Source organism: Salvia hispanica, chromosome 3, assembly GCF_023119035.1.
Source record: "Salvia hispanica cultivar TCC Black 2014 chromosome 3, UniMelb_Shisp_WGS_1.0, whole genome shotgun sequence".
Taxonomy (NCBI): Eukaryota; Viridiplantae; Streptophyta; class Magnoliopsida; order Lamiales; family Lamiaceae; genus Salvia; species Salvia hispanica.
This window is the reverse complement of record NC_062967.1, coordinates 54480729-54497403: the sequence shown is the minus strand read 5'-3', so window position 1 is coordinate 54497403 and position 16675 is coordinate 54480729. Positions and strand designations below refer to the sequence as shown.

General features: G+C 37.2%; 1 protein-coding gene across 2 annotated transcripts; it reads right to left on the bottom strand.

The window, feature by feature from the left end:
• Window positions 1-435: 435 nt before the first annotated feature.
• Window positions 436-2170, bottom strand: LOC125209951 (protein ALTERED XYLOGLUCAN 9). Of its 2 annotated transcripts, XM_048109526.1 has the most exons (2): window positions 1748-2170; window positions 436-1567 (listed from the first exon to the last, which is right to left on the bottom strand). In XM_048109526.1, the coding sequence occupies exons 1-2, from the start codon at window positions 1937-1939 to the stop codon at window positions 821-823; spliced, it is 939 nt and encodes a 312-aa protein (XP_047965483.1). In that variant the 5' UTR covers window positions 1940-2170; the 3' UTR covers window positions 436-820. The 2 variants fall into 2 exon arrangements, with proteins under 2 accessions (XP_047965483.1, XP_047965482.1); XM_048109525.1 differs by having other exon boundaries at window positions 436-2170.
• Between the last annotated feature and the right edge of the window lie 14505 nt (window positions 2171-16675).

Below are 16675 nucleotides of genomic sequence, written 5' to 3'. Positions count from 1 at the left end.
ATCGAGAGTATGCAAATAGTGTATCGGTCAAGGACAGTGGGATTCCTCTCGAAAGTCGACCATAAGATTAACCCCAATTCAACCATATCATCTTTCCCCACATTCAACAAAACCGATTAACAATCTCTTACGCAATGATTTACTAATCTAAATATCAAATCAATATCAGTAATTAACAAATCTAGCTGTCAAAAACATAACCCAAACTATATCGACTGCAACTACAAATGGAATATAGGATTTACGATTGCATTTACAATCTTCCTCACAAACATAACAATCACATGTATTTTACAACACAACATACAAGTTACTGCTGAAAATACTCAAGAACAAAGATGGCTCAGAAATTACTACTATTATAATTATAACTAAAAGCCATTTTGCAAATCTCGAGGTATTTGATGAAGTGAAATGAAATTGCACTCATGAAAATATCCCATGGCAGGAATAAAGCACATTGAATGACATAGGAAATTCAGGATGTATATCCCAAAATAGAACATCTAAAAATTGGAAAGAAAAACTTCACTAACCTTTATAGGGTGGTTGAAAGCATGTGTCTATGAACTATTACAATATTCTGTATTTCTTCACATCAAAATCAGACGTGAGGCATACTAGTTTCTCCGACTAATCTGTCTACCACACAAAGAAGCGAAAGAAAATTCGCCTCCACCATGTTAGGACTTGATCAATGAAGGAAAAGCTAATAACATAATCTCCCGAGAAACTAACACAACTGCAGCTCGCGCGATATTGGACCTCAAGAATACAAAAAATATTAAAGAACCTTATATCCCTTTTGAACAAAATGTGATCACTGGGGTTTCTGATTAGATTCAATGAGCAATGCGTTCAACATTATCTGAAGGGCAGTATTATAGACAACTTCATCATAATGCATTCCATCAGATGTACAGCGAGGGCCACAAAATTCACTTAACAAACCAATATCGAGTTTCAAAAGGGGACCGCCTGATTGGCGCAAGAGATTACTTCCAGCAAGCTCGTTATCATAAGAACTGTACACTGCAGTTGTCATCCTTTCCTTCTTCTCAGCAGTGTTCAACATCGATGTTATCAACGTCGGCATCCCAACCCAAAACAAATGCAACAGGTGAGAGGCTTTAGGCTCACTCACCCCTCCACCGCCAGCATCAGCAACCAAACTTGAAGAAACTGGCAAAAGAGCCAACACATTATCCCTCAAAACCCGCAGCGATACACCAAACTCTGTGACATTGTTCACGTGCAGCATATCCCACAAGCCCGCCCCCATCATCAAGATGTCTGGGAAATCCTTACTTCCCTTATACCTCAACGTCAATTGAGTTAAATTCGCAACGTAGGGAGCCCAAACGAAATCCAATCGCATCCCGATCTCCTCCACCATCACCGAGTAATCACTGTGCCTCTTGAACAAATCCCCTTTAACCTTCTCCACACCCTCAGATCCCATAATCAACTCCAACAAAGAAACAACCATCAATCTCGACTGCGAGTCCCCGGCAACAACCACCCACGATCCGTTCAACAAATCCGATGCATCGGATTTCTTCAGCTTCTGAAACTCACACTCATCAACCTCACCATTCCTAATCCAATCCCACGACCTCTTACAGACACTTTCGTTATCATCAAAATTGGAATCAACATCACATTCCCTAACATCTTTATACACAACTCTATGAAGCAAAAGCACGCAGGAATCATGATACAAAATAGCCGGCGTGGAAATGATTACCTCGGATGCGGAAAGGAAAGCGGAAATTGAAGGAAAATAGGGCGTGAGATGCACGCCGACGGCGAGGGTGATGAAGAGGGCGCAGCTGAAGAATAGCATCTTATTGCGGCTCAAGTGCCAGCCGGCCATACCCATGGGAACAAACAGAACAACGCAGGCGGCTAACAATCCGAGCTGAACGGCCCCTAGCATCTCTGGCAGACAAGGTATTCGACCAAATGTCTCTGCCACATTTGGGGATTTGGAATTAGGTTGGAACAGCGAGAAGTTTCCTGCCAGAAAGAGGGGTTTGGAGAGTGATGGTGATGGACTAACAATTCATAGCTCCGAAATTCTTAGGGCAAAGGAGGGTTTTTCAGGTCAATTTGGGAATTGAAATGGAGAGAGAGAGAGGAGAGAGAGAATTTGCTCTGTTGATGGTAAAATTAAAAGAGTATTAAAAGAGTATAATTAACACATTTTAACTTTTTTTTTTTTTGGAATGTTATCTATTCTCTTTGTCCCACTTTGTCCCACTTAATATAATACTACATTTTTCTTTTTAGTTTATCTCAAATTAGATGACATATTTTTTTTTTAGAAATTTTTTTCTCTTCAATTAATACATCAAACTACTTTTTGTCACTCCTATTAAAATATTTATCTTTCTTTCTCTCTTTATTAAAATACTTCCATCCACCTTTTCTCTCTCCAATATTAACTAATAGTTCCTATAATCTCCTGTCGGCTAAGAAATGTGTTATTTTAGCCGGAACGGAGGGAGTACTAAATTTGCAAAATTTGTTTTAAACTAAGTTTAGTGTTTGATTTTTTTTTATAGAATGCTATCTTCTAGATTTGCAAATTTGTTTTAAACTAAGTTTAGTGTTTGAAGATGTAAAAAAAAAAATTGTAAATGACACAAGTTTTAATATCAATTAATAAAGTAAGATAAGAAGAAAAATATGGTCAAGTTGTGTTAATGGATTGCATGGTCCACATTTATATTGATGTACTAGTATGTTAAACTGTTCATTTTTAGAACTAGGTTAAACTTTGGTGAATAATTGAAAATGATAAAATTAATCTATTTTTTTTTTAAAAAGTAGTAGGATATTGTCGAAACTCTTTTATTTGAAATTACAAATGCGCACGCACCCGAACATTGATTGTATTTTTAAAACGTGCTAAATACTTTTTTGCGGCAAGTAAATCATTTTTACACAGTGTAATAAAACCTGTAGATTGATCTAGACTTGCACTTGGGTTTGGAATGGGGTTCGGATTTGGACTTCCATTATTTTTTTTTGGTGAAGTTTAGATGCTATAAATTAATTATAAAACTAATATCGATTTCCTAGTAACATTTAAACAAATTGTTTATATTTGTATTTTCCATAAAGCTGTCCTGATAATATTTCTGACTTACCTGCACATAGCATGCAATAGGCAAAATTGCAAAAATATAACGCTAACAAGTTAGTTAAATTTTTGTACGAGCTTTAATGGTATTCTTATCGCTTACTCTCTCCATCTCACAATAAGTCATGTTTTACTATTTCGATTCGTCTCATAATAAGAGTTATATTTCACTTTTACCATAAATGATAAGTAAGCCTCACATTTCAGTAACTTATTCCACTCACATTTGTTATAAAACTAAGAACAAATTGTCTATAAGGTCATGAACTTTCAAAATAGTTTGGATTTCCCTGTGAATTTTAAATATTGCATGAAAAGTCATGAACTTTACCGGACTGTGCAAATTTCCCATCCTATCCAACCCGATAGATTTCCAACACAATTACTTATCCTAAGTGGAGCGCCAGAGGTTTGACTTGGCAAAACTCCACTAATTCTGATTGTTTCTCTTCTATCTTTGCAATCTCTGACCAAGTTGCACAAATGAAAACATACAAATCGAATTGAGTATACAAATCTACATAAACATACAAATCGAATTCCACAAATCGAATTCAACATAAAAGTAGCATGAATTCCATAGTTCGAATTGAACCCTAAATTGTTATATGCCAAGTTATGCCTTCGGCGCGCCACGTAGGATACGTTTGTGTCGGAAATGTATCAGGTCGGGCCAGACGGGAAATTCACACAGTCCAGTAAAGTTCATGGCTTTTCATGCACCATTTAAAGTTCACGAAAAAAACCAAACTATTTTGAAAGTTCATGACTTTAATGACAATTTGCCCTAAAACTAATATATATTAGTAGGAAGAGTGATCAATTGCTAACTCATCATTTAATTGCTAACTACAACTAATTTAAGGCCATAGGATTTTAGAAAACGTGTGGTCTACAACTTTCCATGTGTAATTTTCGTTTTTATTAATCGAATCAAAAAAGATAAAAAAAACTCCAAATTAGGGTTTTGGATGAAAATGTCAACATAGCTTTCGAAAATATCAATACAATGCTTTGAGAATGTCAACACAATGCTTTAAGAATATTAACCCATTGCTTATATTGACATTCTACATGTATTATATTGACATATTTTATATAGTATGTTGACATTTCTGTTGTACAAAAAAATTAAAAATTTTCGTCATTTTTTTTAAAATTTTGACGTCGGAACATATGCATGTAGGATATCGTTGGAATCCTTATAAAATTATCTTTAATTTGATATATGTTATTATGAATTTAAAGTTTTGAGATTTCTTTTAAAAGTTAGTTATAACTAATTTTGTAGTTAATTGACATTAATACCCCTATTGATATTTTTTGGAATTAATCCTATGGCCTTATTGACGTTTTTTGTTAATCGTATTGACATTTCGGAGTTGATGATCTAGACCTTTAATTTGAATATCTAATGACTATTATTTAGTTATAGTTAGCTATTAAGTATTGAGTTAGCAATATAACACTCCCCATATAAGTAGAGCCTATATTCCACTAACTTATTCTACTCATTTTCTTTACATTTTTAAAACTCATGCCATAACTAAATAGGACTCATATTCAGGATCTGAGGGAGTAATTCGATAAAATACAAGTATTCACAATACATTACTCTCTAATAATGCAAAAATCATACATACTTATATGACAAATTTACTTATTTAAGTTATAATTTTTATGTGTGACCATTCAACTAGCAATAATATAAAGGAGTGAGATTGAGTATATCGTAAATTTAAATCCTCACTTAAGCTAGAAAAGGTAGATTCTTATTATTCACATTCACTACACATTTCTTATTAATGACATAATTTGATTTTTTTGACTCGAAAACTAGCAACATTGGTGAATATGTGACTGATATTTCACAGTAGAAACTTTAACGAATATGGTTCTAGACTTGTGCCAAGCTTTGATTGACACAATATTTCGAAAACTTAGTGAATCAATTCTTTTCTCCTATATTTTACGTCCGTCATTTAATATAATACTTTAATTTATATCGTTAGGAATTTTTAGTCATTATATATAAGCAGCTAATCACTGGAGTAGAATTTCGGTACAACTTTAAAAATAAATCTCCTAAAACATGTGGAAAAAAAAAAATACTCCTAAAGCATGTGGGAGTGAAAATGTTTGAGACGTGGAGACTAGGGGTGGGTAGGTACGATATACCTTACTGAAACCACCATACCGTATACCTTACCGTAAATACGGTATGCGAAAAAGTCATACCTTTACCTTACCAAAGTTTTCGGTATACCGAACTTCGGTATACCTTATTTTCGGTGTGACGAATTTCCATACCGATACCGTACCTCATTGTCGGTATATCGTACCGAAGTTCAGTATACCTTACTTTTTCAGTATACCTAACTTTCAACATCAATTAAAATAGAAAATTAGAGTTTTTAGAATATTATTTATATTTATAATTTTAAAAATAAATTAAATATAATTTATTCATAATTATATTTATATTTCACAATAGATTTTATAATTTTAAAATATATAAAATATATTTTATATATAATTGTGTTTGTATTTTTGTGGTATATACCTTAGTTTACGGTATATACCTTAATTTACGGTATATACCGAATTTCGGTATGCAGCGGTATACCGCGGTATTTGAAAATTCATACCGTTACCTTACCGGAATCTTTCGGTAAGGTATCATACCGTACCGAAAGTCACAGTATACCGAAAATTCGGTATTTTTGGTATTTTTTGGTACGATAAGGCCGGTATTTTGGTATTTCGGTATTTTTCCCTAGCCCTAGTGGAGACATAATGTTGGCTGAATATAATCGATCATACACAGATCGGCACATTTCATAATTCAAACATAGAATTTAATATGATAAAGTGTTCCATTTAAGTCAATAGATTAGGTAGATATTTTGGGTTCAAATTCTCTATTTTCACTCTTTTATGAAATGGAGACATGGAGTTCAAATTCTCTATTTTTACTCTTTTATGAATCGGAAACATAGTGCTTATTTAGTAGCATAGAAAAGGCTCAAATTAGCACATTATATAAAAAATATACACTATACACACACCGCACACTAAAACAAAATACAAACGCTACACACATTATACACACACTACAAATAAAATGCAAACAATATACAAAAAATACACGCATTTGGTTTGATACGAGTTTTAATGCATAATTGAAAAGGCAAGAGGAAGATATAAAAAAAAAGTTTTAAAGTATTGTTAGTGGAGAATGAGTCCCTACCTTATTAGAGAAGAAAGAGTTTCTAAAATTAGAAAGTTCATACTTTTCGGGGATTGACTAAAAAGAATGTGAATTATGTAGCGATATTCGACCAAGAACGAGAAGCAAAAGGAACTTAGGCGATTACGTGGTTCGGCACTTAGGCCTACGTCCACGGGCAGAACTAGTGTATGCTTTATTTATTAAACGAGTACAAGGATTACAAGAAACACTCAATCTCTCAGCTGAATTTACAAGAAGAAGAACTCTTCTCAACCCGCTCAAAGTCTACTTGCTTTGAGAGCTATCACGCACAGTCGAAAGAATTCCTAACTCTCCTCTTGATTTTTTCACTCTTGAATTGAATGAATAAAAATGTGTAAACAACACGGTATTCAAATGCTGTTACAAACACTCCAGAAGAGAACTAACCAACTCAACTGCCAAACCAGCTCAGCTCCCAAAATCGGTTGAAACCAACGGTCACCTTCAATTTTGAGTCTTCACTTCTCCAACGGCTATATTTGGTAATTCCCCAAATTGAGTTGTTGATCAGCTCAACTTCTAACAAAGAAAATTGTTCATACTTTTCTGGGACAGATATTAGAGATTAAAATCATTTAAACATCAAAGCTGAATTGATTATATATTCCGACATTCCCTGACCAAAATCTAAATAACGAAATGAAGCCGTATGTAGGGAAAGTTTATGCATTTTCATTTTGATTTATATATGTATAAGCAGATCAAGGAGAGAGAGAAAGAGACGGCGGCGGCAATGGAGCAACAACAAAACCATAACTTGAACTCTTCTGGTTATGATCACCCACGTCATATGGGAATGGGATCCTTCAGCAACAGGTATGCAATAAATACTAACTTATTTCTAAAAATTTGAATAAATAGAGTTGGTGATAATATGATGGTAATGTTGATTGCATACATAGCAATGAGATTTGACGAGTTGAAAAAGAAGGTTCAGTAGGGGGAGTGAGTGTAACACAACACCAAAATCAATTTTCGAATCCGGTTATGCCGCCGTGCATGCTACGCTCATACACATACACATACACATACACATACACGTACACATACACATCACACACACTACAAATACTTCACACACAAAGAAAAAATACAAACAATTCATACTCTACACAAAATACTCACAATTTATACATTGTACAAATAAAAATACACTATATTCTAAATATACATTATTACACTACAGCTTAAATACATACATTGTGCTATACACATTATACAAAAAATACACAATACACGCACTGCACACTAAAACAAAGCACATACACTACACACATTACACAAACTACAAATAAAATGCAAACACTATACCAATAATACATGCCCTGCACGTACACATACACATTATACACACTACAAACACGTCACACTCAAAGAAAAAATACACACTATATAATGGACACACTACACCAAAAGTAAATACACTATATTCAAAATATACACTATTACACACTATATTTAAAATACATACATTGTGCTAAACACATTATACAAAAAATACACAATACACACATTGCGGACTAAAACAAAACACATACACAACACACATTACAAAAACTACATGTACACATGCACGTACACATACACATATACACACTACAAATAAGAAGACAAAAACACACTAATCCAAAACTCATACACTACACACTATAAATACACACACTTCATGCACTATACACAAAAAACAAATAATACATATAATGCGCAAAATACACACCAAATATAAATACACAAAAAATTCAAAATATACACCATTACACGCTATATTCAAAATACAGACATTGTGCTAAACAGACATTCACATTATATAAAAAATACACACTATACACACACCGCACACTAAAACAATGGTATGCAATATTCAAGAGCTCCAGAAGATAAAAACAATGGTATGCAATATTCAAGAAGATCAAATTTGGTATAGAATGAATATTATCTCTTGAGCACATTATATGGAATTGATCTCACGCTTTATGTATACGTGTAACAGCCCGACATTTTAGGGTATAATAAATACGGGGACTGCTACTAAGGCGGACTTACAAGCAATAAAGACAAAGGCTAGGGTTTCATTTAATGAGATTTGACCAAGGTATTTAACGAACTATCAAAACAATAAGTCAACGATTTAATCAAGAAAATCAAAAGATGAATAGATATCATAACTATGCTCAAAGGTCAAGGGTTTAATGTAAATCCAACAAAACGCATTATGTCTCGATATTCTAAGCAATAATGAAATAGTTCAAAAGCGATGATACTAAGTTTCATGTTTAGCGGAAGCAACCAAGAGAAAAGTGAAGAACATGTATGAAGACACAACTCCACTTGATGTTTCAAACGATCATATCATTATTCAATTTATTAGCTCAACACCGCCACCCGCTCGTCACTGCTCAACCTGCACATAGGGAAAACACATGCAGGGCTGAGTATTTTAAACATACTCAGTGGACTCATGCCAAAACGTTTTAATAGTTATGCCACCCTTACCATAGTGAACTCGAGGTTTAGCATTTATTGAAAGAATAACATCGAGTATCACAAAATATTTCATGGACTGGCCAGTCAAACAATACCTCCCATTTTCTCATCAATCAACAATATCATGGTGCGACGAAGTGTGGCCACACTTTCGCCCACGAGACCGGCCGACTAGCAAGGACGGCTCCCGATCTCCCGTGTACACTAGCCTGATAGGGTTTGCGGCCCTACTCAGACCCGAATTCGTTTATATAGCCCTATAGCCTAATGGAGCGCACTCGCAAACTAGGCATCAAACACACACAATATCCAAAATAATCATAGGCATGGCATAACAGTTTAATCCACCCTTATCGCTCCACTTTCATAAATTTGCAACATAAGAGAGAGTTTAAGAATAAAGCCCACCTCGATTCCTAGATCACAAGTATGTTCTTCTTCTTGCTATCACTCCGTGAGCGCGAGGTATCACCTTTAATTTATATATTACAAGTAAGTCTCAATCATTGATCAAAATCATGCATGGTCCCACGTTTTCCCTTTTTCCCATCGATTAGTTTTAATATCACCATTCAAAATTAAAGTACGATTATCATATCGCTTTTATTCGCACAACCACTCCAGATTTGTCATCAAATCGTATCACGCATGAGTGTTTTTCACACAACGCACGCACACGCACAACACACATACCGAGGCATGCACACACACACACACGGTTTCATACACACACACACACACCCATGCATCCCAAATTCATCAATTAATTTCCCCTTCACTCAATCTAAATGCATGTGGACTCAAGAACACCGATTAATCGGTAGATGAAGAAAAGATCAAAATAAAAATACCTTTTTCGATAGAATGAACGGTAGAAACAAAGTAGTAGCCTTGATTCTTCAAAGATTCTTGAATTTCAACTTCAATTCTTCTCCAAAAGATGAAGAAATATTGGAGAAAGTAGAAGAAAATTTTGAGAGAGTGGGGAGAAAGAGAGAGACGTGATTTTGGGAGTGGGGGCGTGATTTTGGTGTGCTAGGGTTAGGTTCTCACTCTTATATTTATAGAGTGCAAGATTTAATCCAACAATTAAATAAATAAAAGATTTGAGGAGATATGGTAGTTGTAGTTGGCGAAAATTTGAAGAGGAAAATAGGGAATTCGAATTTTTAGGCTATTTATTTAGCCCATGGTTTAATTTGAATATTTCACGGAGTAGGATAAAATAATAAACTCCCCAATCATTATGAAATAGGCGTGATTTTTGAATCTCTAACAAGGATTCAAATTAAAATCCTAATTTAAATAGGATATGACAAGATCTTCCTAGATATGGTAAGATTTGTTAGGATATTTGAATTTATTTATGGAAGAGAATAAACAATGGATCAAATAATATAATAAAAATATCCCTTCTCCCATAATAAGAGATTTTCGAAAATCTCCTTAGATAAATATAGGGATCGAAATTTTCATGGAGAAATAAGAAATAATCGGACTTTGGATTTAATTTAAATAATTATCCCAAACAATAATTAAATCCAAGAAAATTAGAATTCCTTTCAAATAAATAGGAGGGGTCTAAAATTCCAATTAATTAAATAATGCTCCTATTAAATTCTCACTCATCCCTTAAGAAAATAATTCACCACAATACTATTTAACCCGCATCAAAATATTCGCATAATCACATCACAAAATCCACCATTCAAATTTTACCGCCACGTCACACTTTCAACGACTTTGACCATTCCACAGCCACGTCATATATTCCACCATATTGACTATTCAATAGCCACGTCATAAAATCAACAAGTTTGACTATTTAACTCCAATTTAACTCCAAACCGCAATTAGGTCACAAGGAATCATGCAATAAATTACTCATAATTTCATCCACATATTTCATAGCATTAAAAGCATTAAATGCAAAATTTTCACATCTCAAAAATTAGGATTCGAAAAAGTGGGATGTTACATCCTACCACTCTTAAAAGAAATTTCGTCCCGATATTTGGTACCTTCATGGGAAAAGTTTCGGGTACAGTTCCATCATCTTATCCTCGAGCTCCCACGTGGCTTCCTCGTATTCGTGGTTTCTCCAAAGTACTTTTACACTGGCTATAGATTTGTTCCTCAAGATTTGAACTTTACGGTCCAAGATCATATGAGGTCGCTCCTCGTAACTCAAATCCGGATTCAAGGCAACTTCCTCGTAGTGAATCACGTGTTTCGGGTCGAACACGTACTTTCGCAACTACGACACATGAAAGACGTTGTGTACGTTCCCAAGGTTTGGCGGTAGTGCTAATCGATAGGCTACGCGTCCTACTCCTTCGAGAATTTCATAAGGTCCGATAAAACGCGGTTTCAACTTTCCTTTAACACCAAAATGTGTTATCCCTTTCGACGGGGATACCTTGAGAAAAAACTTTATCACCGACTTGAAATTGTAAGTCGGTCCGTGGGACGTCAGCGTATGACTTTTGTCTGTCCTGGGCTTCCTTCATTCTCACACGAATTCGTCGAACAATTTCAATCATCTCCTCGACTGCATCGGGTCCGAGTACCCTTTGTTCGCCAACTTCATCCCAGTAGAGCGGTGATCTACACTTTCTTCCTTATAATGCTTCATACGGCGCCATGCTGATCGTTGCTTGAAAGCTGTTGTTGTAAGCAAATTCAATCAGCGGTAGTGCGGTCTCCCAACTTCCGCCTCGGTCGAGCACCACGGCTCTTAGCATATCCTCGAGAGTTTGTATCGTCCTTTCGGATTTCCCATCGGACTGCGGGTGAAACGCCGTGCTAAAGTTCAATCGTGTTCCAAGCTCGCGCTATAGACTAATCCAAAATTTTGAAGTGAACTTCGGGTCACGATCAGACGTAATCGTCACTGGGACTCCATGCAATCGCACGATTTCTTTTATGTAGATACGAGCTAGTCTGTCCGATCCATGAGTTATAGGAATCGGTATGAAGTGCGCACATTTGGTGAGTCGGTCTACAATCACCCAAATGGCGGTGTTTCCTTTGAGGGTCTTTGGCAAGGCCGTCACGAAATCCATGGTGATGTGCTCCCACTTCCACTCTGGTATTTCCAACGGTTGTAATTTTTCGTACGGTCGTTGATGTAAGGCCTTCACCTGTTGGCAGGCTAAGCAACGCTCCACAAATGCCGCGATATCCCTCTTCATGCCATTCCACCAAAATGACCTCTTCAAGTCTTGGTACATCTTTGTACTTCCAGGGTGAGCAGTGTATGGAGTCTCATGAGCTTCACTCATGATCTCATTCTTGAGTCCCTCGTCGTTCGGCACGCACAGTCTGTTGGGGATAATCGCAGCGGAAATAGCAAATTAAATAAATCCACAAAAGAATCTATTTAGGAGATTATGTGGATCGATTCAATTTCATGCTTGAACATGTAGAGACATATAATTGCGCAATTAATCACATAATTTAAATTAAATTATGATGTTGAATACTTACAATAATGATTCTCCAAAGAATCGAAGTGGCTTGCTACTTCTCCACGTGTAGATCTTGAAGCTTGATTGTGAATGCAAGACCAAAGATCTTCTAACCTATGACCCTTAACTCTATAGATCTAAATTCCTTGTGGGAGGAATCTCTTAGAAATTATAAGAATCTTGAAGGAGAAGACAAGAAAGCCAAGTGTGGAGGCTAGGGTTTGTGATAACATTTGTCTCATCTCCTTACATTCTTATTTATAGAGTTTATGATGGGCTAGGTTAGGGATCTATGGGGCTTGGATTGGGCCTCCCCCATTGGACCTTCTTTACTAATTAAATTATAACCCATAATTTAATATAAGGCCAATGGAATATTTCTTATGCCACTATAGAAGAAATATTGACCGCCCATCCAATCCGTGATTACAAGCAATCCGGGTTAACCTCTTTAATATATTATTTCCCGTGTCTAAGACTTTCTATATCCATTAATTAATTTGTAGTCTGCTATAGACTTTAAATTAATTAATATCTTTATTTCCAAGAGTTTGTCTAGTACGAGATGTATATTAAAAATATACTTTTCCTTTTCTATTTATTCTTGGATTAAATCCAAACCGGCCGGGTTTCCGAATAATAGAACTTCTCTCGAACACCTCTTGGGGATATAGTCAAACCGCGCAGGCACACGATTCAATGTAATAATAAAACTAACACCATACTAGTTATTAATTACTACTACCCAAGATATTAGGAATATTGGGTTACGAAAAACCCGCACCTATTGATAAGTCAAAGCAGCGTATGATTAAATAACGTGTGTCCTATATTATTACAAAGATCAGGAAATATTAAATCTCCAAGACATCGTCTTACAGTAGATAGCAACAAAGACGTGTCTATACTTTAGATCCATTCAATGCTATACCACACCAGTGTCACTAGTCATTCTCAAGGTAAAGATGACTTTCGGATGGACACTGCAACCTTTCGCGATAGGTAGCCAAGGCCTATCTAGGTTGTGAAAAAATTTTACTTCTACAAGGTACCGGTTGGGCCACCTACTGTGATGACCTGTTCCACGACCCAACCTTCAATGTTGAAGACTTAGACTGATTTTACTTTCCGGCGCTTTAATTATATAATTTAATATATAATTAAATACGGTTAATACCCATTAAAGTAAAATACACAGTATGAAGAAAACATTTATTATTCTCATTAAATGAAGAGTGTTTACAATATACAAGCAATTTATCAAATTCAAAATAAACTCGAAAAATGCTTTTTAGTATATATGTTCCAACACAGTCTTCCTTCAAAGATGAGGGCATTATCGGACTCCTCACTAAAATTTTCCGATATGCCCGTTCTCACTTCCACTCGAATCTCTTCGAGTTTCGCATCCATTAGTTGCGTTGCAATGATTCTGGTTTTCAAATCTGGTTCCACCACTAAGGTGGCGATTCGTCCTTCCACCGTTTCAGGTGCCCTTATTACTTCCAATCGCAATTTACTAAACTCTTGTATCAAACTCTCTTCTTCCGTTAGGAAAGCTAGTTGCGAATGGTCCTTTCGGCTCAAAGCATCTGCCACCACATTTGCTTTACCGGGGTGGTAATTGATACCACAATCGTAGTCCTTCACTAGTTCGAGCCATCTTCGTTGTCTCATGTTCAAGTCCTTCTGCTCGAAGAAATATTTCAAGCTCTTGTGGTCCGTAAAGATTTCGCATCGAACTCCGTAGAGATGATGCCTCCAAATCTTTAGGGCATGAACTACTGCTGCTAACTCCAAATCGTGTGTTGGGTAGTTCAACTCGTGTGGTCTCAACTGTCGTGAGGCGTATGCGATCACCTTGTTGTTTTGCATCAACACGCATCCTAGTCCAACCTTCAAGGCATCGGTGTAGACTACGTAGTTCACTCCAGACTCGGGCACAACTAACACTGGCGCGGTGGTCAACTTCTCCTTCAAGAGTTAAAAGCTTGCTTCACACTATGGGGTCCAATTCACCTTGACTATCTTCTTAAGTTGTTGGGTCATTGGTCTCGCTATCTTGGAGAATCCTTCTATAAACCTTCGGTAGTATCCTGTCAAGCCTAGGAAACTCCGAATCTCGTTTGGGGTGGATGATGACTTCCATTGTTGCACGGCTTCAACTTTGGCGGGGTCCACTCTGATTCCCTCTGCCGATACAATGTGTCTAAGAAAGTTTACTTCTTTCAGCCAAAATTCACACTTGCTAAATTTGGCGTATAGCTTCTCGGTCCTCAAAGTCTCCAAAGCAATTCATAGATGCTCCTCGTTCCTCGAGTAGACTAGAACGTCATCAATGAATACTAAGACGACTTTATCCAAGTATGGGTGGAATACCCGGTTCATCAAATCCATGAATACCGCTGGGGCATTCGTTAGACCAAACAACATCACAACTAACTCGTAGTGTCCATATCTTGTACGAAACGCAGTTTTCGGTATGTCCTCCCTTCGAACTCTTAACTGGTGATATCCGGACCTCAAATCCATCTTTGAAAACACACCGGCTCCTCGAAGTTGATCGAACAAGTCATCAATCCTCGGCAGTGGATACTTGTTCTTAAGGGTCAATTTGTTCAACTCCCTATAGTCGATACACATTCTCATCGACCCATCATTCTTCTTCACGAAAAGTACTGGTGCGCCCCATGGCGAGACACTAGGCCTAACGAAACCTAGGTCCATAAGCTCCTGGAGTTGTATCTTGAGTTCTTCCAACTCCTTAGGCGCCATTCGATATGGTGCTTTGGATACGGGTGCGGCTCCCGGCTCGAGATCGATGGTGAACTCTAATTGTCGATCCGGCGGCGGTCCAGGTAACACTTCGGGAAAAACGTCTGGAAATTCCCGCACAACAGCGACGTCTTCCACTTTTCTTTCATCATTTTCATTGCCGTGAAGATAGACGAGATAGGCAGGTCGCCCCTTTCTCATCATCGTGGTAGCTTGTAGTGCAGAGATTATCGCGGTTCGTCGGTTCAACGAGATTCCGTGATACACGATGGGTTCTTTTCCCGGAGCTTGTAGAGAATTTTGCCTCTCTTTATAACGAATCGTCGCGAAATTCGCGGCCAACCAATCTATTCCTAGGATTACGTCGGTATCTCTCATTGCCATAACTTGCAGGTCGTGAGCGACTAACTTAAGTTCTCCTAGTACAACTTTTTATGTTCGAGCATATTCGAGATATTTCTACTGTCCCACCCACTGGTGAAGACACTATCACCTTATGTCCAGATTTTCTAACAGGCAAGCTCAAAGTGTGCACACATAATTCAGATATAAACGAATGCGACGCGCCCGTATCAAACAACACAACAACAGGGGTGTTGAGAATTTCGCCCATACCTGTCAAATTTCTCTTCTCGCGTTCATCTTCCTCAATCTTCGGCTTCTTCTGTTCCAATGCGTACGTTCTCGCTTGAGGAGGAAGCCTTTGGCGAGGAGGTTTTTGCTGTCGCGACGGTGGGTCGTGATTCCCTCGTGGTTCATTTTGCGTTCCCCTTGAATGCTGACGGAATCCCTGGTCATTCCGCCTCGATCCCGATCCTCCCGTCTTACTTGGGCACTCCCTAGAGTAGTGACCGTTCCCTCCGCAGGTGTAGCATTTGATAACATTCTGTTGCCGGCATTCTCCGAAATGGTACTTAGAGCACACGTTGCACTGTGGTGCCCTAGTCCGGTAGTCTCCTCTCTGGCTAGATGCATGTTGTCCTCCTCCATGTTGGGACCGATGTTGATTTCCTTGGTACCGTTTTCCATCGTAGGAAGTTCTAGAATCCTCACACTTTCTCTTCTCCCGGGAGTGATGCGATGGAGGTAAAGACGGTGTAGAGTTCTCCTTGGCTCACTCTCTAACGCGAGTGCTAACGCGTCGGCGTAGGGAAGTCTTCCTCTACTAGCCAACGACAATTGTTTTGGTGTATATGGCCAAGCACAAGATATCAAAAGTTCGTCACATAGATGGATTGCACAAGTAGTGTCAAAGCATTATTATCACAAAATCGGTTGCGCCATAGGGTATCAAAAGGATCATTGGTCCTTATCAACAAGGTAATTGTAATCAAGAGACAATTATGCAATTTAAGTGGCAAGTATACTGCAAAATAAGACATTCAAAGATAGTGGTGTGATAATATGATGGCGTGATAACACAGTGATAGATAATTTTTCACAATGGCATGGGAAAAACAATATGGAAATCCATTGCATCATAAGGTAGTGAGTACAGAAATAATAATAAAAATTCTCCCCATA